The sequence below is a fragment of the Pristiophorus japonicus genome, chromosome 6 (genome assembly GCF_044704955.1).
Source record: "Pristiophorus japonicus isolate sPriJap1 chromosome 6, sPriJap1.hap1, whole genome shotgun sequence".
NCBI lineage: Eukaryota > Metazoa > Chordata > Chondrichthyes > Pristiophoridae > Pristiophorus > Pristiophorus japonicus.
In genome coordinates, this window is record NC_091982.1 from 182,493,796 (window position 1) to 182,519,134 (window position 25,339).

Genomic DNA, 25,339 nt, shown 5'->3' on the forward strand with positions numbered 1-25,339 from the left:
TAGATTCATTGAGCAATGAGGAAGCCTTTCAGCCCATTGTGCTTGTGGCAGTGCTAGCTCTTCAGCTGGAGCTATACACTAATCCTATTTTCCTCACCTTGGTCTGCACCTTTTATGTTTTTCCTTTTAAATACTAATTGAATCCTATTTTAACTATTGCGATCTCTGTCTCAGAAATAGGAACAGGAGTAGGCCATATGCACCTCGAGCCTGCTACGCCATTCAAAAAGATCATGGCTGATCTGATCATGGACTCGGCTCCACTTCCCTGCCTGCTCCCCATAACTCCTTATCCTTTTATTCTTTAAGAAACTCTCTATTTCTGTCTTAAATTTATTCAATGTCCCAGCTTCCACAGCTCTCTGAGGCAGTAAATTCCACAGATTTACAACCCTCAGAAGAAATTTCTCCTCATCTCTGTTTTAAATGGGCGGCCCCTTATTCTAATGCTCTCTAGTTCTAGTCTCCCCCATCAGTGGAAACATCCTCTCTCTCCATCCATCTTGTCAAGCTCCCTCATAATTTTATACATTTCGATAAGATCACCTCTCATTCTTCTGAATTCCAATGAGTAGAGGCTCAACCTACTCAATCTTTCCTCATAAGTCAACCCCCCATATCCCCAGAATCAACTTCGTGAACCTTCTCTGAACTGTCTCCAAAGCAAATACATCCTTTCGTAAATATGGAAACCAAAACTGCACGCAGTATTCCAGGTGTGGCCTCACAAATACCTTATATAGCTCATGAAAGAGATAGAGAGCATGACTGTTGATGTTTTTAGTTACTGTCATTTTATGAAGACAAATGCTTCTTCATAAGTGAATCATTCCAGGTACAGTTATTTTTAGTTTGTTTTGGCAGACTTGATCTCGTAGTTACTACTACAATAACTTGTGCTTTAACATGGTGAACAACATTCAAAAGAATCAAGGACATTGGGCAGGAGGGTTAGGAGCAATGACATAGCAACAAGAGTAGGCCGTTCAGTCCCTGTAGCCTGTTCCACCATTCAGTTAAATCATGGCTGATCTGTTACCTCAATGCCATTTACCTGCCTTTGACCCATACTCCTTGATACCCTTACCTAATAAAAATCTGTCAATCTCAGTCTTGAAAATTTCAATTGACCCAGCATTCACAGTCTTTGGGGGGAGAGAATTCCAGATTTACACTACCCTTTGTGTGAAAAAGTGCTTGCTACTTTCACTCATGAATGGTTAGCTCTAATTTTAAGATGTGGAGACATGATGACTGAAGGCACATTGACTCCATTGACACAGTGGAGGGTTGGCAATGCTCAGAAGGCCAGTTTGGTGAGAGTTGAAAGGGAGATGGTGGAAGAGCAACAGAGTACTGTAGAGCAGCAGAGGCAGGTACGGCAAGAAGAGGCTGAGAAGCTGCTATGGTTTAAAAATATAAATGTTTGTGTGATGCCACTTCTACCACATTCAGGTTAGATAAGTGACGGTTTGTAGTTTAAAATCCATGCTGTTGAGATTATGTGGAACTTCTTTGGAAAAAAAGAAAAAGCAATAAACTTGTTATTTGCTTCTCCAGAAATTAGATAGAAGATCTTCCCCTTCAACCAGCAGTCTGGACTCTGGGAGTGAATTGAAGGAGCGACCAGTGAAAGGAGAAAGCGCACTCCAGCGCGTGGAATGCATTGCTGGCAATACGAAGTGCTGTGACTGCGGCCAGGCAGACCCACGTTGGGCAAGCATTAACCTTGGAATCACACTATGCATTGAATGTTCAGGAATTCACAGGTATTAACATGAAAAATATTAAAAGTTACACTAGATTGAAAAAGATTTCTGTGCATTCACCTATTTGATACTAATTAGGTTCCATATTCAGCACTGTTGCTGCTTTTCACTTAAGCAAAATCTGGATAAACAGCTTACAGGTATCTCAGAATCTTTGCTATGACTAATTTTGGCAGGGTGCTGGGCTCTCAATTGGGTAAAATAATTTCAAAACTTGAGACTTGATTCTGCTCAATTGGGGAGGTTTGCAAAGTAAATATGAAAAACTACAAGAACAGGACCATTACTGATTGACCACAAGTATAACTTATTGCTGCATTGTTGAGCTTCAGTACCTTGCCCAAGTTTACCTAGTGATGAATGCCTGCATTATTTGTGTTGTATTAGTTTATTTTCTCTGTGTTTAGAAGTCTAGGCGTCCATTTTTCTAAAGTGCGTTCCCTTACGCTGGATTCATGGGAACCTGAGCTCTTAAAAGTGAGTTTAACCTTTTATTATATATATAATATTTTTAAATAGTGCTTTGTATGATGGTGTTCTATTACAATTTCATTTAATGGATTAGTTTTTAGTTTTGGCAACTGAGATATATTTATATTTAATAAACATCACTAAAACCATATTTGCTCAAATTAATATAGACTGAATAGTATTACACAACAAAACAGTCAAATTTTTCATAATTTCTTCCTTGCAACATCCAAAATATTTAATTTAGACCTCTCCACTTTAGAGCAATTACAATTGTGCTGGTGAGGTTTGATTATAATGGCATATTGATAATATTAGTTTTAACAGTGGATCTTGTTGTACAAAAATAAATTTTAGAAGAGACACAGTTCCTTTGGCATGTTGGAAGATTTGAATTGGCAAATAAGAATTGAATCATGCTGTTAGAACAACAATTTTACTATTGGTGGGCCACCAATGTATTTTGTATTCTTTAAAAGTGAAACTGAAGCTGAATTCTGTATTCTCATTTTGTTTGGCAGCTTATGTGTGCGTTGGGAAATAGCGTTATCAATAGAATATATGAGGCACAGGTGGAAGAAATGCATTTTAAAAAGCCAAATGCAGGAGACTCTAGGTAAATATTGACATTTTTTCAAAGTCGATTTCTATTGGACAAAACTTTCGGGAAAGGTTCAAAAGTGTCAGCTTGGCTCAATAGATTTTAAACTGGTTCAAACTGTCTGTTCTGAAGATCTAATGGCATTATTCGAAGGAGTGCAAGTTGTCCCAGTGTCCTGGTCAACATTTATCCCTCAACCAACACACTCTCAAACAGATTAACTGGTCTTTCATTTCATTTCAAGCACACAGCATACTCAGTCATTGTATTCAAAGTAATTCATTTTGTGTGAAGCCCAGTGAAATATTTCTGAGGGATGTGCTAGAGGCTATATATAATTGCAAGACTGTTGATGTAGATTATTCAAAAATATATCAATTTAACTGCTACTCAGAGTAAAAATCATTTAATAGGATAACTGATAGTTTCAGATGTAGATTAAATAAATTGTATGATTTTTATGATTAGTGTAAAATGGATGTTAATTTACAGATACAAAACTTGTCAAATATCAAATAGAAACTAGCTTCTGATGAGGTACAAATAAATGACAAACTTGTGCCTTGCTTTTCACACAGCATATAATCTCACTCTAACTTGTGTTGCTTTTAATATGTCAGAAATTACGAGCTTTGTAACTTTCAAGTGTATTTCATGCACTACTGTTGTTAGGCTCGAGAAGGAAACTTGGATCAAAGCTAAGTATGTTGAGAAGAAGTTTATAAAACCCCATAGATTTTCTTCATCAAAAGAAAGACCAAAGGTGTTACCACTGCCCAATCAGCTTAAGGGCACACGTGAAAAATCATCCAAACCTCTTTCTATACCAGGGAGCACTTCCAAAATTCCAGGTAATAGCCTATCTGTGATGTAGCATGTGGAAATAGAACGAGAAGTACCTATGAGTAATGAAAAAATAAATCATTATTTAATTGAATTGTGTATAAAACGAAGATACAAAACATAGTTCTGCCATCCGTCAATTTTTCTATACCAGTGGCCAACAACAATGTGTTTTTCACCTGCAGTAAATAATTCATAAATATATTAAGTCTACCAAAGCCAGTAATTCACTTCAAACTATTACTAACTAACAATCAATCTTTCAATGTTCTTGTATTTTTCTTTGAATATCTCAAAAACAATTTCCTCTGTTTTCCTCTGTTTCAATGGCTGCTTTGCTTTGCTAACATGCATGTAACCAGCTGCTGTTAGTAACACTGAGCCACGTCGGGAGTCTCTCTTCTGCCCAGATGAGCTAGACTCGCTATTCTCCTACTTTGACACCTCTTCAAAATCTAATAGTAGTAAGTACTGCACATATGGAGCTTCTCGTGCCTGTGCTACTAAATTCATCTACTGCTTGATTCCACTTTATAGGTGCATGTGAGTTTTTTTTGTGGTTTTAACCTCCCAAAGCATTTTTAAACATTATTTGTTCAAGTAGCATTTTCCATCATGCATTTGATTTTCCCTTTGTATTTGTAGTCGGTGTATTTCATTGTTGACTATATTGGATATTGCAGAAAGTGTAGCAACGTGATCTAATTAATGCATTTTGGAGCAGTATCTGTGAAATATTGGGATGTTTGTTTGGTTTTAAATCATGTGTTCTCATTTGTGATTTGTTTTTCATCAGTGTAAACCTATCTCAATATGTAGGAGCATTCTATGTTTGTACATTCATGTTTACATTAGTAAAATATTGTAGCATCAAAAAGGTAAAGTCAGTTTCTTTCATGTTTATAGATCCCCAAGGAACAAAAAATCAAAAAGTTAAACTTAATTCCGTTTATTTTAAAGCATTCAGAATACAGTACTTGTGTTCTGTTGGTCTATTATGATTAAATGTTTGTTATGATAACATTGGGCTGTTAGGTAAATAACCATTTGCATTGAGTATGGTTTAAAGCCTACTTTCTGTTGACGGACTAAACATTCCTTTGTTATATCAAATAAGTGTTTTAATCACGAATATGACTATTGCTTGATGCAAAATATTCCATTTTGTTCAGAAAGTATTAATCATATTCATAGAAACCTTGTTATATCAATTAAAACTGGAAAAAATTAAATGGGTTTGACTTGAGTCCATCTTGTTTAACTTGTCCGTTTCTTTAAGGAGTAAAAAATTCAGACAGTGGTGTACCGAATAGCTCTGAGGGCAGCAAGGATGTGGTAATGTCTGTGACCTCCAATAACAGCTTATCTGAACCAGGTTGGTAAGATTGGCCAAGGTGAATAATAGTTGCAAAAATTAATAACTTTTCATATAGATGCATATCCATCTTGTGTTCTCCTACACTTTACATGCATATTCTACTAACTTTTATACAGTTAGAACTCAATTCATTCTAACTTAACTTTGGTCCTCAAATCTACAATCTGTCTCTGATCTGAGTATTTTAGTAGAATCAGAAATGTGTGTTGAATGCTAGATATATTTAGAATACTCCAAGATGTATCTAACTGTATAACCTTTGACCACAGTCAATGAAAGTTATACTAAAGTTTTTTGTTTCCTTAGACATTTTGGAAGCATCTATTACAGAGGGAAGCAGTAGGGACTCGCCTGTCTTCCATGAAGAGAAAATTATTCCTGCAGGATTACAGTTATATAACGCTGCACATGTTCGAAGTCTTCCAGATATGGCAGAAGCATTAGCACATGGAGCTGATGTGAACTGGGTTCATGTGGAAGATAATAAAGCCACACCTCTTATCCAGGCTGTGTTGGGGGTAGGTTCGCTTAGTTTTTTTCTCTCTCCGTATTTAGGGAACAGGACATACTATGGTTTAGTTAGAAAATCAAAGTGCAAGAGATAAAGTAACTTGGATTTCAACCAGAAGGTCACAAGACCAGCTCATCCATCCATCTCAGTCTACTTTTCAACATCACTTCTTGGTAGAGTTCACTTCAGGCAGGGAATACTAACACTTTCCTTAATCCAATTAAGTAATACCTCTGGCTAGTTGACCATGAAAAAATATTGATGGAAACATCTGCAGCCTTGATTATTTTGCTTTCCTAAATTAAGGTGATTTGGCAGTAGCAAGAAAATTGGGGCAGAAAAAAAAGTGAATTGACCAAATAGAAGGGACCAAAACATTCTAAGAATGTTTCATAGGACTTGTGTATCATTACCCATAACATAACCTACAATGTATTACACTGGTTGGAAATGATACGATGAACCCCCAAAGTCAAGCTTGGTTATCAACATCCTCTGATCCCTGAGATTTATTATTCTTGTGTTCCTCTTCATTAAGGTGTACCTCTTCATAAATAATTTCTAAATAAGCAGAGATAAACTTGTAAATATTTGGATTGGAACCATGGTCCAAGTCAGTGGTATGCTCTAATGATTGTATCATTTGCTTCACAATATTTCAAGGCATGCCACAGGAAAATAACATTTGTGTATGTCATAATAAAATTAACCACATGGCTATAATTTACTTTTGTAGCAAACATAATATATATTTTCTTCTTTTTCATTCCCTTGCTTTAATGCTTTTTCTCCCCTCTCTGTTTTCTCGCTTGTTCTTCCTTCCACTGTCCTGTTCTGGGTATTTTTCATTCACCGAGATGTGTTCTTCATTTTCCTTTCCCTCCTTTGCTGTTAATTAATGTATCAGTTCTCTTTTACCTGTGCTGAGTTTGGATCTTGAAGTTGTATCTTTTATCACAGGGTTCTTTGGTTGCCTGCGAATTTCTGTTGCAGAATGGAGCAGATGTAAACCACAGGGACTATCATGGCAGAGGACCACTACATCATGCCACCATCTTGGGGCATACTGGGTAACAAATTTATTTACTTTCACTGATGTGCGATATGTTGGTTTCTCTCTCTGTCTAATATACTGCAATAAACTGGTTGGTGATTTAAGGCCCAATGACATTTTATGTTTGCTTGCAAAAACATGCCTCAAGATTGTTGAATACTTTTAAGAGCCTTCAAAAATATATATAATTCAGGGACAATTCTGGGTAAAACTGAATGGACAAGTCTGTAAGTGTATATATTCTAAAATAACCTTTATAATTATTGGAGGTTTAATAGATCAACCTCACTTTCACTTTTCAAAGAACATTGTTACTGAACTGGATGGGAAAATGACACAAGACCTGACCACTGCATTAAAAGTAATTTTAGAAAGATCAGGCAAATGAGTGAGTACCAAAATGGATAACAGTGAATTCTGGACTCCCTATTGTTTACACTGTTGATGAGCAGTCTGAAGGATGGTAATTGTGCAATATTAAAATCTTATACCAGAAATTAATATTAAAAAAACATATTGGCATCAAAATAAATGGGGTCAGTTAAGTGTTCAGGCTTAAGAATTGCTTTATGTGTGGGTAAATGGAAGATTATGCACACAAACAAGAAGGATGATGAAGAGTTCAATCTTTAAATGGCCCTCATCATAACAATTAGAGACACTTAGCAACCTGAACTGATATTGCCAAAGCTGTAGTCAGGTAAAATTGTAAAAAGGGTACAATGCATTACGTTGAATGGACCCTCAAGCTGTAAGAAGCCAGTGTAGTATGTAAGGCCAGAAGAGTGTGGAGATTATCTTTGATGTGCTGTTGCATAAGAATTTTTTTTCTATAATTTCTAATTGTCTGAAATGAGTAAGAAGGGGTCTGATTTTTGTGAAATTTTAATTCTTCAGACTAACACTATCTACAACTTTAAATTAGACACTGTAAGGGGAAATGGGAAGGCTTCTCCTCCCATGAGCGGGCCCCCCTGATAGAGGGTCGACGCTCGCCCCAAGCCGCGTAACAGCCCCCGGAGTTAGCAGACAGAGACGAATGGCAAAGTACAACGATCTTTTATTACGAACGTCCGGGAACACCTCTCATCACAGCCGCCTGTGAGTGGAGATGCTCCCCGAACAGCACAATCATACAACTTTTATACATTTCAATATGTTCCCTGGTAAGACCTCCCTAGATCTCTAATTGGACTACCTTATTAGTGCGACTTCTCTAATTGGACTACCTTATTAGTGCTACTTTGGATTGACAGGCCAAGACCCTTGTGACCACCTTAGGCCGTGACTAGAATGACTTCATTTGGTCAGAATTTGTTGATTCTCCTTGATGCCCGTGAGTCTGCCTCGAGCCTCTTCGCAAGGTCTTATCGATGTCTGTTTAGGTTCTCACATCGTATCCTGTCGGAATATTATTGAATTAATAACTTCTGGAGCCTTGGTACTGGAATGTACAAGGCCAAAGAGAGGCCATTTACCTCCTTATGGGTCGGTCAGGAACCAGCACTTTAACCCTTGTCCTGCTGGTACCCCTAATGCCAAATTTTTCTCTTGCAACACAAAGGTGAGGCAGTGGAGGAAACCCTAGTGATGTGTTTGGAGTGTGATATATGGGCCATTTTGGGTCTTCATTGTATCCAGAGCAGCACATTTTCGCTGGCAGAAAATTGATTCTCCAACACAGGATATCTGCGCTTGGCTCTTGTCGTCTTTGTGGTAGAGATTGTGGCGCTAGAAGGAACTATGAAAGTAAGCTTGGTGAAATGCTGCAGTGAACCCTGTGGAAATCCTCCATTATAGCCACAGTGTGCCGATAATGGAGGAGGTGGATATAGAATCCAATGATCAAATAGATTACTCTGTCCTGGATGGTGTTGAGCTTCTAGACGGCTCTCATCAAAGTCACAAATGACATCCTTTGTGACGTGACAAAGGTAACCGATCCCTCCTCGTCCTCCTCGACTTGTCTGCAGCCTTTGACATGGTTGACCACTCCATCCTTCTCCAACGCCTCTCCACCATCGTCCAGCTGGGTGGGACTGCACTCGCCTGGTTCCATATCTATCGAATAGCAGCCAGAAAATCACCTACAATGTCTTCTCTTCCCACTCCCACATCGTTACCTCTGGTGCCCCCCCAAGGATCTATCCTTGGCCCCTTGCTATTTCTAATCTATATGCTGCCCTTTGGCGATATCATCTGAAAACAGTCAGTTTCCACATGTACACTGACATTCAGCTCTATCTTTCCACCACTTCTCTCGACCATTTCATGGTCTCTAAATTGTCAGACTGCTTGTCCGGTATCCAGTACTGGATGAGCAGAAATTAAATATTGAGAAGACCAAAGCCATTATCTTTGGTCCTTGCCACAAACTGCGTTCCCTAGCCATTGACTCAATCTCTCTCCCTAGCATTTATCTGAGCCTGAACCAGACTGTTCACAAGCAAGGTTGTCATACTTGACCCTGAAGTGAGTTTCCGGCCACATATCCGCGGCACAACTAAAACCGCCTATTTACACCTCCGTAACATTGCCCGTCTCCGCCCCTGCCTCAGCTCACTTCTGGCTGGCCTCTCACATTCTACACTATGTAAACTTGAGGTCATCCAAAACTCAGCAGTCAGTGTCCTAACACGCACCAAGTCACGATCACCTATTACCCCCGTGTTCGCTGACCTACATTGGCCTCCCGGTTAAGCAATACCACAATTTCAAAATTCTCATCTTTGTTTACAAATTCTTCCATGGCTTCTCCCCTCCCTATCTCTGTAATCTCAGCCTCACAACCCCATGAGATGTCTGTGCTCCTCAAATTCTGCCCTCTTGAGCATCCCTGATCATAACTGCTCAGCCATTGGTAGCTGTGCCTTCAATTGCCTGGACCCGAAGCTCTGGAACTCCCTCCCTAAACCTCTGCCTTTCTACCTCTCTTTCCTCATTTAAGATGCTCCTTAAAACCTACCTCTCATCTGCTGTAATTTCTTCTAATGTGGCTTGGTGTCAAATTTATTTGTTTTGTCTTATAACACTGCTGTGAAACGCCTTGAGACGTTTTACTACGTTAAATGCACGATGAATAAAAGTTGTTACTGCAGCTGTACCCATCCAGATGATGGTGAGTATTCCATCACTCCTGGCGAGCAGTGTAGATAGTAGAGAGGATTTGTATAGGTGAACCACTCGTTACAGCCTCTTTCCTGCTCTTGTAGCCATGGTGTTGATCTGACCAGCCCAGCTTAACTGGACTAGTCATTGATTAACCCCTTCCCCCCTTCCCCTGCCCAGGATGTTCATGGTGGGTGACTTGAAGATCAGGTGATAAAGCATTTTCTTGTTGGAGATGCTCATTCCCTGAAGCTTATGTGGCACAAAGGTTACCTGCTACTTGTCAGCCTCATCTGGACGTTGTGCAGGTCTTTGGCTGGCTTGGGCTACTTCAGTAGCAGAGGAATTGTAAAAGGAGCTGAACACCAACATCATCTGCGAACAGCCCACGCCTAACTTTACAATGGTGCGTAGGTCAATGGTGAAGCAACTGAAGGTGGTTGGGTTATGAACACTTCCCTGAGAAACTCCTGCAGTGATGTCCTGCTGCGATGATTGGCTTTTAACCCAATCACAATGATTGTCCTTTGTGTTCAGTATAGTTCCCACCACTGGAAGAATTTTCCTTTAACCCCTCCCTATTGACCTCAGTTTTGCTATGGTTCCTTGGTGCTGTTTTCAGTCAAAAGTTGCCGATGTCTTATGGTTATGGAGAATAAGAGGTCCTTACAGATTTCCCTGGGCATGCCACTAGCTACACTAGCCCATATCTAAGTGCCTGATAATGTTAGGTTATAATCTGCTTGCAGCCATAAGGGCTGTCACATTCAGCGCATTTGGAAAGCAGTGACATGATAGGTCCAAGTCAGCATGGATTTGTGAAAGGGAAATCATGCTTGACAAATCTTCTGGCATTTTTTGAGGATGTTTCCAGTAGAGTGGACAAGGGAGAACCAGTTGATGTGGTGTATTTGGACTTTCAGAAGGCTTTCGACAAGGTCCCACACAAGAGATTAATGTGCAAAGTTACAGCACCTGGGATTGGGCTGACGTGGATTGAGAACCCTGTTTGGCAGACAGAAAACAAAGAGTAGGAATAAATGGGTACTTTTCAGAATGGTAGGCAGTGACTAGTGGGGTACCGCAAGGTTCTGTGCTGGGGCCCCAGCTGTTTACATTGTACATTAATGATTTAGACGAGGGGATTAAATGTAGTATCTCCAAATTTGCGGATGACACTAAGTTGGGTGGCAGTGTGAGCTGCGAGGAGGATGCTATGAAGCTGCAGAGTGACTTGGATAGGTTAGGTGAGTGGGCAAATGCATGGCAGATAAAGTATAATGTGGATAAATGTGAGGTTATCCACTTTGGTGGTAAAAGCAGAGAGACAGACTAGTATCTGAATGGTGACAGATTAGGAAAAGGGGAGGTGCAACGAGACCTGGGTATCATGGTACATCAGTCATTGAAGGTTGGCATGCAGATACAGCAGGCGATTAAGAAAGCAAATGGCATGTTGGCCTTCATAGCGAGGGGATTTGAATACAGGGGTAGAGAGGTGTTGCTGCAGTTGTACAGGGCCTTGGTGAGGCCACACCTGGAATATTGTGTACAGTTTTGGTCTCCTAACTTGAGGAAGGACATTCTTGCTATTGAGGGAGTGCAATGAAGGTTCACCAGACTGATTCCCGGGATGGCGGGACTGACATATCAAGAAAGACCGGATCAACTGGGCTTGTATTCACTGGAGTTCAGAAGAATGAGAGGGGACCTCATAGAAACGTTTAAAATACTGACGGGTTTAGACAGGTTAGATGCAGGAAGAATGTTCCCAATGTTGGGGAAGTTCAGAACCAGGGGTCACAGTCTAAGGATAAGGGGTAAGCCATTTAGGACTGATGAGGAGAAACTTCTTCACTCAGAGAGTGGTGAATCTGTGGAATTCTCTACCACAGAAAGTTGTTGAGGCCAATTCACTAAATATATTCAAAAAGGAGTTAGATGTTGTCCTTGCTACTAGGGGGGGATCAAGGGGTATGGCGAGAAAGCAGGAATGGGGTACTGAAGTTGCATGTTCAGCCATGAACTCATTGAATGGCGGTGCAGGCTCGAAGGGCTGAATGGCCTACTCCTGCACCTATTTTCTATGTTTCTATGTTTCTATTCATCACCCTCCAGACCTTTGATAAATTATTTCAAAAGCATTTTTAGAAAATTATGGTAAGGAGAGAGAGACTTCGTTATATAGCGCCTTTCACGACCACTGGACGTTTCAAAGAGCTTTACAGTTAATGAAGTACTTTTGGAGTGTAGTCCCTGTTGGAATGATTTGCAGAACTTGATAGTACATGAGCTGGTAGGACCATTTTGGGGATGTGCAGAAAGAAACTTTGCAGAACATTTTCTCTTTGTTAAAAGGGTTGGGTGGAGTTGATGATAATTCAGAGCGTCTAGATATTCCATAGCCCATGAAAAGGCACCTGTCCTACAATGTGTGCATCCCCAAAATAGTGCTGCTGAAATAAGGAGCATGGAGATCACATCTGTTGTTCACCATTGTGATTCTGTCCTTTTGCTGCTTTGATTTGAAAAATGTGAATAATAAATTAAAATATGTATTGTTCCAGTATGAAATGCTCTTCAGTTCTGTTTGGAAATTTGAGTGCCTTTAATTTATAACACAACTAATGTACTTTGCTTCTTTATCTTAGGCAAGTGTGTTTATTTCTGAAGCGAGGAGCTGATCAAGGTGCATTAGATGAAGGAAGGAAGGACCCACTCACCATTGCTATAGAAGCTGCAAATGCAGATATAGTTACATTGTGCGTATCACTATTTATAGTGTTTATTCTTTATATGTGATTTTCATTGTTTTGGAATTAGGAACATGAGTAGGACATTCAACCTCGAGCCTGTTCCGCCAGTCATTGAGATCATGGCGGATCTGTGTCCTAACTCCATTTAGCCACCTCGGCTTGATATTCCTTAATATCTTTGGCTGGCACAAATCTATCGATCTCCGAATTAAACTTATTAATTGAGCGAGCACCTACTTTTTTTTGTGGGAGAGAGTTCCACACTTCTACCACCCTTTGCGTGAAGAAATGTTTCCTAACTTCTCCCCTGAATGGTCTGGCTCTGATTATAAGGTTATGTCCCCTTGTTCTAGACTCTCCTACCCCCTCCTTCTCTCTCTCTCTCTCTCTCTCTCTCTCTCTCTCTCTCTCTCTCTCTCTCTCTCTCTCTCTCTCTCTCTCTCTCTCTCTCTACCCTATCAATTTCTTTCAAAATCCTAAAACCTCAATCAAATCATCCCTTAACCTTCTATATATCAGGCCTAGTTTATGTAATCTCTCCTTGTAATTTAACCATGGCCCCCTTGGTAACATTCTGGCAAAATTCTTGCAGATTGTAGAGGCAAAGTCTAAGGATGTACTTTTTGTTCAAACTACTATTTCATTTGCAGAGTAAAATAATACATTCATCAGAATCTTGTTTGATGTTTTACTAAAATGCATCAATTGTCTTATCAGCATGGAGACTTCAAGTTGGATCTTCCTCCCTGATTGACCATTCCAGGGATATCGCTGACCTTGCATTATTTAGGAACTGTCGAAAACTGGGAGCACTATAATTTCATACTGGTCAAAAAATTGCTATGAAGTGACATGTTTTCTCAGCCAGTAATGTGGTTTCGCAGGGCTCCAGAATGTCCCTTTGCTTGGTTCATAGTTGTAGGCTGTTTGCAATTGAGCCACTTTGAAAGATGGAGATTAAACTCGAGACTCTGCAGGCTGGAAAAAAATTCAAACAGGATTCCTGAGAGATTCTGTAGATCAAAAGTGCTCTGCTTAGACTCCCCATTAACTAGACTCCTTTGGAAAAAAAATATTAGCTTGGATTACTGCAGAACCAGAAAAACTTGTAAACAATATTTGTTAAAAATCTTGTAACAACTTAATCTATCAGCATAGAACCTCCCTTTTTAGATTCAATAAATTTGATCAGACAATTGAAACTTTTATTTGACCACATAATTCAACATGTAGATTTTAAACCAAAAGGGGCCAATTTATGTTGTGAGCCACATGTAGCTAAAGTGTGCTTCTTTCATTGCTACAGTCACTGACACACACATACTGGCAAAGGAGAAAATTAGAAGGAACACTGCAACATTTGTCAACATCACAAACCATCACTTCAAATCTGCATCAGAAGACAATCCAGATCCCAGTGTTGATTACCACTAGATCATTCGCAATAATGGACTTCAAACACTAACTCTTTTCAGTAGAATAGGGAACCATCGCCGTACCCAGCACACCCTGAGAATTGCATACAAATCATTTTACTTGATAATCTCTGCCTCAGGTGCTTTGGGTTGCTTTTCTAAATTTAAAGCTGTTATTTAAATGCAAGTTGTTGATCTCCAAAGTACAGATTGAAGAGTAACATGAGTGAGAGAGACTGGAAGACATACAGACACTCAGATTCTCAATAAACTCAGATGGAATTCTTCTCTGGTGGCTCTTGTTTCCCTGCGCTGAACAGTGATTTCAGAGAACAAGTTATTACATCTTCTAAATTTCAAGTCAATATTAAGCACTGAATAGAAATGACTTTGAGATGTCTATCATCTTCAAGTTGGATTAGTTAACTTACCAGAACAAGTGATAACTGAGGTTCTGTTGCAGATGTCAGAGCTGGGCTGTAGTTCTCAATGGATTATCTATCACTTCTCTCTGTTTCCTCTTGGAGGATCATTCACAAGATACAGGTAGAGGAAATTTCACACCTTCAGCATGATCTCTGGGAGTTTAACTCCACTAATGTAGCAACACAATCTAGCATTGTATTTTCTATAGAAAATAGGTGCAGGAGTAGGCCATTTGGCCCTTCGAGCCTGCACCGTCATTCAATGAGCTCATGGCTGAACATGCAACTTCAGTACCCCATTCCTGCTTTCTCGCCATACCCCTTGATCCCCCTAGTAGTAAGGACTACATCTAACTCCTTTTGGAATATATTTAGTGAATTGGCCTCAACCACTTTCTGTGGTAGAGAATTCCACAGGTTCACCACTCTCTGGGTGAAGAAGTTTCTCCTCATGGTCCTAAATGGCTTACCTCTTATCCTTAGACTGTGACCCCTGGTTCTGGACTTCCCCAACATTGGGAACATTCTTCCTGCATCTAACCTGTCTAAACCTGTCAGAATTTTAAACATTTCTATGAGATCCCCTCTCATTCTTCTGAACTCCAGTGAATACAAGCCCAGTTGATCCAGTCTTTCTTGATATGTCAGTCCCGACATCCCGGGAATCAGTCTGGTGAACCTTCGCTGCACTCCCTCAATAGCAAGAATGTCCTTCCTCAAGTTAGACCAAAACTGTACACAATACTCCAGGTGTGGCCTCACCAAGGGCCTGTACAACTGTAGTAACATCTCCCTGCCCCTGTACTCAAATCCCCTCGCTATGAAGGCCAACATGCCATTTGCTTTTTTAACTGCCTGCTGTACCTGCATGCCAACCTTCAATGACTGATGTACCATGACACTCAGGTCTCGTTGCACCTCCCCATTTCCTAATCTGTCACCATTCAGATAATAGTCTGTCTCTCTTTTTACCACCAAAGTGGATAACCTCACATTTATCCACATTATACTTCATCTGCCATGCATTTGCCCACTCACCTAACCTATCCAAGTCACTCTGCAGCCTCATAGCATCCTCATCGCAGCTCACACTGCCACCCAACTTAGTGTCATCTGCAAATTTGGAGATATTACATTTAATCCCCTCGTCTAAATCATTAATGTACAATGTAAACAGCTGATTTCTGCCTCATACTTTTTAGACATGATGAGCGGCAAGAGAACCAACGCTCGTTCAGTTTCCCGCTTCACAATTTCTGTTCCACATTTGTAGTACGAATGCCTCCGATTTATCTTGTCTGTATTGAACTCCCATTTGCAACTGATCAGCTCGGGTACAAACCCTGTCAAGCTCACCGTGCAAGACCTTGGCCCACAGTCTAATTCAGCTTGGTTTCAATGAATTTAACTGCCTTGCATTGAGACTGCATTTTAATGGAGTCTTTCATACAATATTTTATCTTTTCTGGTACTTTACAAAACGCATTTTGGAAGTCTAGTTACACTCCTCATATAGCGAGCCCATTCCTGTCAATTTGGGATGCCATTTCAAAAAAGTCCAAGATTGGTCAGCAGATCTCTATCTTTTCAGGCACTATCATCTGTCACTTTGTGTGATTTTCATATATGTATTCTTCCATTTTGTTTCTGATTACTGTCAAATAAGGTTGTGTTGCCCTTCAAATTGGCAATTACATTTGTCTGTTACTATACGGTCTAAACCTCCCTAGTGTTTATTGATTTTTTAATAGTGACTGTCAGTATCTCATAAATTGGTTCCCTTGCCACTAATTGCCTTGGGGCATTGTTCATATATCGCAGAGAGATTTATTTGTAAATTAGGTCTCAAAAATTTGAAACACTTCTGGTTTCTGAGAAACTGTCAACCCTGAAGGTTTGAAATATGAATTGAACATTTTTTCGCTCTGGTGGAGAAAAAACAGATGTAAACCACTGGGATGAAACATTTCAACTGTTGTATCTGAAAACTTTTCTAGGTAGTTTCTTATTTTTTGAAAGAAGTTTGACATTCACGTTCAAGGTCTCCCCCCACCCTCAATCACCCTTCTTTATAATATCCGACTGTTAGGTTCTGTTCGATGAGTTTTTATAGGCTAATACTGCTCGTCACTTGAGATCTCCATTGCTTTTTCTAGTCAAAGAAGTGAAGATATAATCCAAAATGAGGTCTTCCACATAATAGTGGGGGAGAGTCACCTGACCAAAATGGCAAGTCATAAAACAATAATGACCATACCTAGAGTAAATAGTTAAGCAATTGTTCTTGTTTATCACAGTAAATGTTAAATGTCATCAAAATTGGAGATTTTTTTTGTTATCTACGTAGTTCAAAAAGGTACATGTATTGTCACCAAACAAATTATCAAATATTTTCTAGGTGATTTTAATGTTTGGTCCTATCTCTCTCCATTACACTCCTCAGCATGTTAATGTACTCTTTTTTTTTTCCCCCACAGATTACGTCTAGCAAAGATGAATGATGAGATGCGAGAATCTGAAGGCCTTGGACAGTCAGGTCAATATTCCAGTAACAGTCATACAGAGATGCAATATAAAAAATGCATGCAGGAATTTATTAGTTTGCAACTAGAAGATTCTTGAGCCCTGTTAAAATTAAAGGGTTATATAAACGTCTACTGTGAGGGGCCGGGGAAGGGATAGGAGCCTTATGATCTTGTCATTTGGCAGGTGATGTACTTAAATTGATGTATTTCACCCAATTGTAAGACCAATATTTTGACCAGCTAAATCTCAAGAAATAGAGTATCTTTTAATCAGAAAAAGTAGATACCAAAGTTATTTGGCAAATATAAGCAATGCATCCCAAAAGTTTAAAACATTCAGTATTTACGTAGAGCTGGGTTCCTTTCGTTATATTTTCCAGAATATTTTGATCTTTGACATTGCATAGCTTGAACTTTTAGTAAATGTTAGATGATACTTAATAAAGTATTGACATTGAGAGATAGTGACTGTTATTGTTCTGTTAAGTCAGAAATTGATTTAAAAAGTTAAAAATAGGATGTTAAAAGGGAATTATTTATGGAGTGACTCATTTTCAGAGGTATTTTTCCTAGTTTTCTATCTTTCTCCCCCCCCCCCCCCCCAAAAAGGCTCTGACTCTTGCTTAGTGTGGTTAAATGGGCACCAACAGCCCTCTGATACCTTGCCCAAATCGCCATTCTTTCTGTGTAAGTCCAGACAGAAAGGTAATCAACCATGGAGTGCCTCGCAGCCAATTCCAATCCTGTCCTTATCTGATGCCCATACACTTGCACTTTTCAGGAGGAGTCACTGGATAACAATCAGGAGCAGGAACTCTGGCTGATTTTTTTTTTTAAGCGCAGGTACTTGGAAGGCAATATTAGCACTCCTCTAACTCCATATGGATTAGGGATCAAAGCTGAGACCTTCTGATCTGAATGTTTTAATACCACATCAGATGGTGCATTTACCCAGTTGGCCATCAGAGATGCATCAGTTTCGCGAGGGTTTTTTTTCTGTTATATGAAAGTTGTTTTCTTCTTGCACTTTACCCCCCACCATGCCCTTCTTGATTGAAAAAATGTAACATTTGTGTTCCTGGATCATTACTTATGATGCTGTTGAACTAGTTGCTGGGAAACGCTGAACAGCAGCATGAGTTCACTTGCTCTAGAATTTTCCTCAGGGAATGGTCTTTTGATTTGGTATTCCCTTGGCATACCTGGCTGAGATCAGAATCTTGCCATGGCTGAAGTCACTGGGAAGAATTCATGGTCTACCATGGTATCACAATGCACAAATGCCTGGTTTGGATATAGTTTCATCATTGGACAACATGAAGAAAATCTTGCTATTGAACTTAAAAAAAAATCTATATATAAACATCAGTGTTTAGTTTTAATTATATTCCTTTAAAGTAACCACAGTGTAACTAGAAAATATTGCAATGTCAGTGTTTGTTTTTCTGTGTTACTTTAATTGTCAGGAAAGGACAGTAAGATGTGAAATTTTAAAGTATTATAGGTGGTGTTTTCAGTTCTGTTTTTTTTTTAGATTAAATTAATTCAGATGCTTGGCCTGTTGAAAAATAAACCAATATTTTTCTCTGAATTTCAGCAACTTTTTATGAAGCTATTTTGCTTTGTGCAGATAGTTTTGTTTGGTTTTACTTTTGTCAATTTAACATTTATAAAGGATTCCCAGCATTGAAATGTAACCTAGTCATACAGAATTAGGTACAGTAGTGACATTTTAAATTTGTTTCGAGACATCAATAACAGGGAAACCATTGCATAAGTACAAAAGGTATTTATAATAGGTGAGGAGTTATGTTAGGAAGTTATTAAAAAGCATTGTATTGTTACTTGAGATTCTGTAACTAACAGTAACAATTCAGTAGCTATAGATCATATCTTGTTGATAGTTATAACTTTACTATGGTAATTATTCAGAGTTCTGTAGTCTACTAGTAAAAGAGACCACAAGATAAATAATTATGTACTGTTGAAAGCCAAAGCCATATGCAACATTCTGTGCAGCTTTTATATTTAGGTTTTAGTTATCAATCACAAAAGCCAAATTGGTGCTAGTAAATACATCTGATTGTTTCCTGTCATTGCTTTTATTCTTGTCTGTCCTGTATATGTCTTTTTGAATATATATTGTGTGCCTTTTTCTGTTCTTAATCTGGGATGCTAATTGCAGTATTACTGTATTTGTGTATGTACTTTCTGCACTTTAATGCAGCATTACTGTAAAAAGAAATGCAGTTACTGATGTAGGATTTTTAAATCTTTTTAATATGAAGGCTGCAAGTTCATTGCCACTAAATGTTAAGTATGCTTAAAAAACAGTTGATAGATTTGATCTGCATTAACATTTCACAGTAAAACATGATCCATCTCTTGAGGTAATGAGTTAATTAAAATTAATTGTTCCCTCAAAACTCATCCCACAACTTCTGATATGACTATACTGTATTACCTTCACAAAGTTTCCAATTATTTATGTTGAGTGCAAGCTCACTAAATGCATTTAAACTGCTCTTAAAGTATCATGCCATCTTTTTGGTTTACAGGCTGATTCTCTTAAAATAAGGCTTAACTTCAGATACTTTTTGAAATATTTTTTCTAACGTATGCAGGTCATATTTGAGGACATGTTAACCTGTTCCTTTACTGAATGGCATAAAGTTTCAGCACTTACCTGTAAGTTACTTAGATGCATAAATGACTTGCAGAGTTTAATATAAAGTTGTCAGATATTTAAAACAGTGGTGGCTACACAACTTTGTCAAATTTGCAAATTTTAACATATGGTCAAATCTACATGTGATGGCATACAGTTTTATGCCATAGGTCCAAATAGGCAAAAAATGTATTTATTTGTATTCAAACTTGCAGGATATCTTTGATTGTATTTAAATTTAAGCAACAAATTAGAACTTGCAAATAATTAATTGTAATGATTTTACTTCCACCAGGGTTATATATATAGATCTGATTGTGCATGAAGTTCTTGCATAACTATATGTCCCTGGTTAAAAGCAAAACTCCCAATTGGTTCTTAACTTAGTCAGTGCTAATGCCATCATTCTGGTTATAAGCATGTCTTGTTTTCACTAAACCGTAGTATTTCCCATATCTACTGATTTATATCACAGTTTTTAAGAGAAATTAATTTCTGATTGACTGCAAAAAAAAAACTTGTTTAGTTCAAAAAACTTAAAACTGTTTTTCAGTTTTCACTTTCAGATTGGAAAATTAACTGAAGTACTGACATAATTGGAGTCAAAATAAAACACGGCACTGTTACATTACTATGTGTAGAGTGCTCCTAAGTCCTTATTTGTGAATATCATTGGTCGCTTTCTAAACTAAATATCCAACCTACTTCAGTAAACTATACATACAATTTAGAGTATTTGAGCTCTGAAGAAATTATTTTTTTAAACTTTTTAAAATCAGTTACATAGCATTATAGTTAGATTAGTATGATAGGAACATGAGATTAATTGAATTACATCAATATATGGCAGTGATTTTAATTATTTTGAAAATGTTAAATTAAGCTCAATTTAATTGATGAGCCGTTTACAATATATACTATCAACTAGAATATGCACGTGGTCTGCAAAATGCTGTTACGATTTTGGTTAGGTATGAAGAAATGGGGTTGGTCTTTGTGTATTTAAGGTATCTTGTTTATTCACTTTTGCCAATTGGTTTTCCTCTTCCCACTCTTCCTGACTGTTTCCCAACTCAACACACACCATCTACGATTGAGGTGACAAGCTGCTCCCAGACCCCTCAATGCCTTTCCGAAATTAGCTCCTACGGGATGTGTAGCAATGGCATCAGGAGGAGTCTTTCCATTTTTCCTTTTCTATGTGGATTGCACTGGTCTCTATTTGGTGCTTATCCAAAGCAATGCAGATAAGATTCAGAATTATGGTAGTTTAGGAAATTGTGATCGTGCAAATACAAAGTGAGACAAAGCTTTGATGCTCTACTGAACTTTTCAACTTCTACTGTATTACTGTGAAGTGCCAGTGAGTAGCTTTTCCCCCACAGGGAGAAAAAAATCAAAGGGAGAGTATTTCCTGGGTTACTGATTCATGTGTAGCTTGATGAGTGATTCAGAGCAACATCGGTGGAGGCCTGGCAGCAGGGTATGATAATGAACCATAGGTAGTGCATGGACTGCAAAGGCAAGGAGGAGGGAAATGGTAAATTAGAGGATAAATAACCTCCCCAAAATGTGCACATATATCTTAAATGTGGAATAAGTAGTGAAATAAAAAGTTGGGAAGTTTTGGACCAAGTGTTTAAAGGTTGAAGCTATCACTACATTCTTTCTTATAATTATCTCTTGATTCTTGCACTCTTGATTTCAATTTTGCTGCTCTGAGGTTCATGCAGGTACAGTAGTATTACCTTGTGTGGTCCATATATTTCTTTTTCTCAGTATTGTAATTGCCAGAAATTCTTGTATGTCTTTTTTTAATATCAATATTTTAAAACTAGCCTCCTTTTCTGCTGTTCACAAACGTTTTTAATCTAAATCTGTTGACACCAAACTTTTTTGAATTCTCCACAGACTAATTATTGTAAGTTAATGTGAGGGATGGCAAATTATGCTCAATAAACGTTGTTATAGTGCTAGCTAAGTTATATTGAAAAATTCCATTGGCCCCTTTGATATTTTGACACTTTCAACATTGTGTCTATGTTTCTATATTTACCCTTTGTTGATGCTAGTGAGCTTCCTTGGAGGAAGATTAATTACTGTAATTTACCATGAAGTGCCATGACATAGCTCGAAAGGATGATGCAAGCAGATTCACTTGTAACTTTCAAAAGGGAATTGGATGCATACTTGAAAAGGCAAGATTTGCAGGGCTATGGAGAAAGAGCAGGGGAGTGGGATTAATTGAATAGCTCTTTCAAAGAACCAGCACAGACACACTGGCCTCCTCCTGTGCTGAGAGGTTCTAGGAGAAAGAGCAGGGGAGTGGGATTAATTGAATAGCTCTTTCAAAGAACCAGCACAGACACACTGGCCTCCTCCTGTGCTGAGAGGTTCTATGATTTGGAATATTGGTTAATGCCTTTATATTTGAGACCAATAATTAGTGTTCTGGATTAATTACTTCAACCACAAAAGCATTCAGTATAAATTGACACAATAATTATATAAAAAGTGCTTGTTTATAATTAAAGAAGCAGATTTTATAATTTTATGAATCACAATTTATTCTGTTAATTTTGTGAATTTTACAAACCATTGTATAGTGTATACTGTAGATCTTAGTTGGCTATAGAAATTAAAATATATTTGGAATAATTTATTGTATCAAATTATTTGCTTCAGTGACTCAACTTTTTAATTTTTTTTTATTGCAGGTGATGCAACCTACCAGGATATTTTCCGAGACTTTTCCCACATGGCCTCTCATAACCCTGAAATATTAAACCGTTTCCAGCGGAGATCAGAGACTGATTAATTTTTACTGCATTTCTCACGAGAGCTGCAATCATTCTTTCAGTGCAATCATCTTGAAGCATATTCATCAGTTCATTTCATTATATATACCAAAAATAAATTGAAGTTTTGAGTTTTAAAGAAAACTCTTATAAATGAAGGAGCTTTTGCTTATATATCTACAAGCAGTTGCAGTGATCTATTCTATTTGGGAATACAGTGTCTATGCAAATACCCAACCTTTGCGTTTTCTATTTTGTTTCATGCTTGAGTTTGAAGCTAAAATCTTAGGTGTTTCACCACTGGGAGATGTGCAAATAGAATGGGTGTTAAAGTTGAACAGAAATTTAGAAATTTTGTGTGCTCAAATTGTAGGAATAATAATTCCACTTCTGTATTTACCAGACCATGATTTTCCATCCATTAAACTGAATGGTCAGAAAGCCATGAATACAGAGAATTTTTACCCCATTATCTTTTTTAAATCGCTCGAAAGCTGTAATAGATACTGTGATGGTTCAACTGCAGTGCAGTTGTGTACATCTCTGAAAAGGGACACACTGGTAACATACAAGTGCTGTTGAGAGCAATAAATTCAGATTTGGACTGTGCCCATTTTAAATCGGTTTCCTTTTACAGAATAGAATATGCGGTTTGTCTATTGTTTCAGGAAATATTTTATCATATTTTTAAAACTTTGTGCATTTTTATCTCATCCAAGAAATTTTAATTTGTAGTTTTTTTTTTACATATCTTGTTTTTAAATACTTTTCCTTCTAGCCACAGTTGGCTACAATATATAGCTACTAATTTGGTGTACCATGTACATAACTTTAGATCTAATTTTATTTACACCTAAACATAAAATCCAGTGTATTAAGATAAACTGCAAATAGGAATTGGGATTACTGGATGACTAGCTGCATCTTGCACTGTTGAATTGAATTAATTTACATAGTGCACAGAATATCATCAGCAGCATACTTTTTAGTTCATATCTTCTGGATGGAAAATAAATCAATTGTCTAAGTTTCTGTACAATACCCCTGATAAATATAAACAAATGTTGCCTACTTCATTGCCAACAATCAAACCATCTTCAGCACATGGAAATGCAAATAATTTAATATTCTTAATTGATTTTGTTTATCAAAGTTTAAAGAGCTAGGCGACGGCAGCTTTTTAAATATATTGCCATGAATCGGTGTTGCTACAAAAGTAACACCTGGTATATCCCTGTTTGTATGCTATAAAAAGCTAATGAAAAGTAGAACTTTAAAAAAAAATTAAAATAAAACATTCCGAATAAGGCTTCCTGGAAAATCACATTTTTAATCCTTAAATGTTAAATGTTTTTTTCCTGCAGAAGTAGTATAAATGTATCAATAGACATTCCTGTGAAATTTCAGAATATGTTCAGAGATGGATAAAACTCAAACTTTTTGGTGATACAGTTTTCTGTTTTGTTTTAGCTGTTTTGGTGCTTTTTTTGTTTCGTTTTAGTACATTTGTACAAAAGAATTTAAGTATATAATTAAAACCTCAATGAAAATGTATTGAAAACACATGAACTACATTATAAGCTTCAAACCAGTTGAGCATTGTAACATGTACATTACTTGTGTTTCAGTTTAATGTTTGATGTGACCTTTTGAGAAGCCAGTAAGCATTTGAAACTGCTTTTTGGCCAATAAGCATTAGCGTGTGGATTTATTGTGGATTTGGTACATAATCAGATCTGTTCGACCCAAAGGTGAACAATACTTCTCCGTAATTTTGAAACTGAAATAAATGTATTCATTCTCATTTGTTACTGAATTGCATCTCGCAGTATATTTATTGTATATATCAACTTTTCTGTATTGAGTATTTTTGTTAATATTGTAGAATCGTTCTCTAAAAGGTTCCCCACAACCTTGTACTATACATTCCATGAACAGAAACTAAATATGCATTTAATATTTAAAACTGCAGTAGGTCTTTTGTATTATACCGGCTGCATTACAGTCTTGAGGTTTAACTTGCAATTTTCTGGAATTTTTGAAGTAGGTCCAGGCTGATAGCCAGAATCTCAACATTTCTTTTTGTTTGGTGAGCATTAATAATGTGGAGTGGAAGGAAACGTGCGGAAAGTAAAGCTTTATAGGAAAGTTAATGTATGCTGTGGGTTGTACAAATCTTAACTTTGTGCATGTTCCCGGGGGGAAAAGAGGTTTCTGCAAACCATAATGTCCATAGTAACTAAGTACAGGCATGATGGTTCAGTGTCAATTCTTTGTGGTTGTCATTGCACCTTTCTGACCACCAGTTTACATCTTGGTGGGAATCGGCATTTACATCTGCAGACATGGGTATCAGCTGAGATGTGTTCAGATGTTTCACAAATAGAGGATTCCTCTAACTGTTGGAAAAAGTGAGTGTGATCTCAAGTGTGAGCTCCTACAGTTTGTATGTTTTGGATCAATATCATAAGAACTGCAGCGGAAAAGTTTTTTAAAAACTTGTACTTCCCTGCCATGCATAAAAGACTAAGAGCAGTCCACAAAGATGGTGATGAGTTCCATTAAGCAACAATGCTGGAGTATCCGGCTGTTCATTGGATGTCCGAGTTCAAATCTCAGTCTTGATTTAAGATTCCAGTTCTGATGTACAGGTACAAGTTTGACTATTTTGACGAAAAGAAAATAGTTTGGGGAGGCGAAGAGGTGGTGTCCATTCCCATGCAGCTCAAATGCATCACAAAAAATCTGCAAAAGGACATAGACAGGCTAAGTGAGTGGGCAAAAATTTGGCAGATGGAGTATAATGTTGGAAAGTGCGAGATCATGCACTTTGGCAGAAAAAAAATCAAAGAGCAAGTTAAATGGAGAAAGATTGTAAAGTGCTGCAGTACAGCGGGACCTGAGGGTACTTGTGCATGAAACACAAAAGGATAGTATGCAGGTACTGCAAGAGATCAGGAAGGGGATGGAGTTTCAAAGCAGGGAAGTCTTGCTGCAGCTATACAGGGTATTGGTGA

General features: G+C 37.9%; 1 protein-coding gene across 3 annotated transcripts in view; it reads left to right on the forward strand.

Moving 5' to 3' along the window:
- The window catches only part of LOC139265901 (arf-GAP with coiled-coil, ANK repeat and PH domain-containing protein 2-like), a 174,191-nt gene extending 150,053 nt beyond the window's left edge, over positions 1–24,138 (forward strand). For 2 of the 3 annotated variants that reach the window (XM_070883467.1, XM_070883468.1), the window contains 10 exons: positions 1,561–1,769; positions 2,177–2,246; positions 2,762–2,856; positions 3,514–3,692; positions 4,964–5,059; positions 5,369–5,580; positions 6,534–6,643; positions 12,387–12,497; positions 16,809–16,867; positions 22,242–24,138. In XM_070883467.1, coding sequence (XP_070739568.1) covers positions 1,561–1,769; positions 2,177–2,246; positions 2,762–2,856; positions 3,514–3,692; positions 4,964–5,059; positions 5,369–5,580; positions 6,534–6,643; positions 12,387–12,497; positions 16,809–16,867; positions 22,242–22,342 — 1,242 coding nt within the window. In that variant the 3' untranslated portion in view covers positions 22,343–24,138. Of the gene's footprint in view, positions 1–1,560; positions 1,770–2,176; positions 2,247–2,761; positions 2,857–3,513; positions 3,693–4,963; positions 5,060–5,368; positions 5,581–6,533; positions 6,644–12,386; positions 12,498–16,808; positions 16,868–19,480; positions 19,545–22,241 lie in introns of all 3 variants that reach the window. The other variant, XR_011593649.1, reaches the window with a different exon arrangement.
- Positions 24,139–25,339: the final 1,201 nt, after the last annotated feature.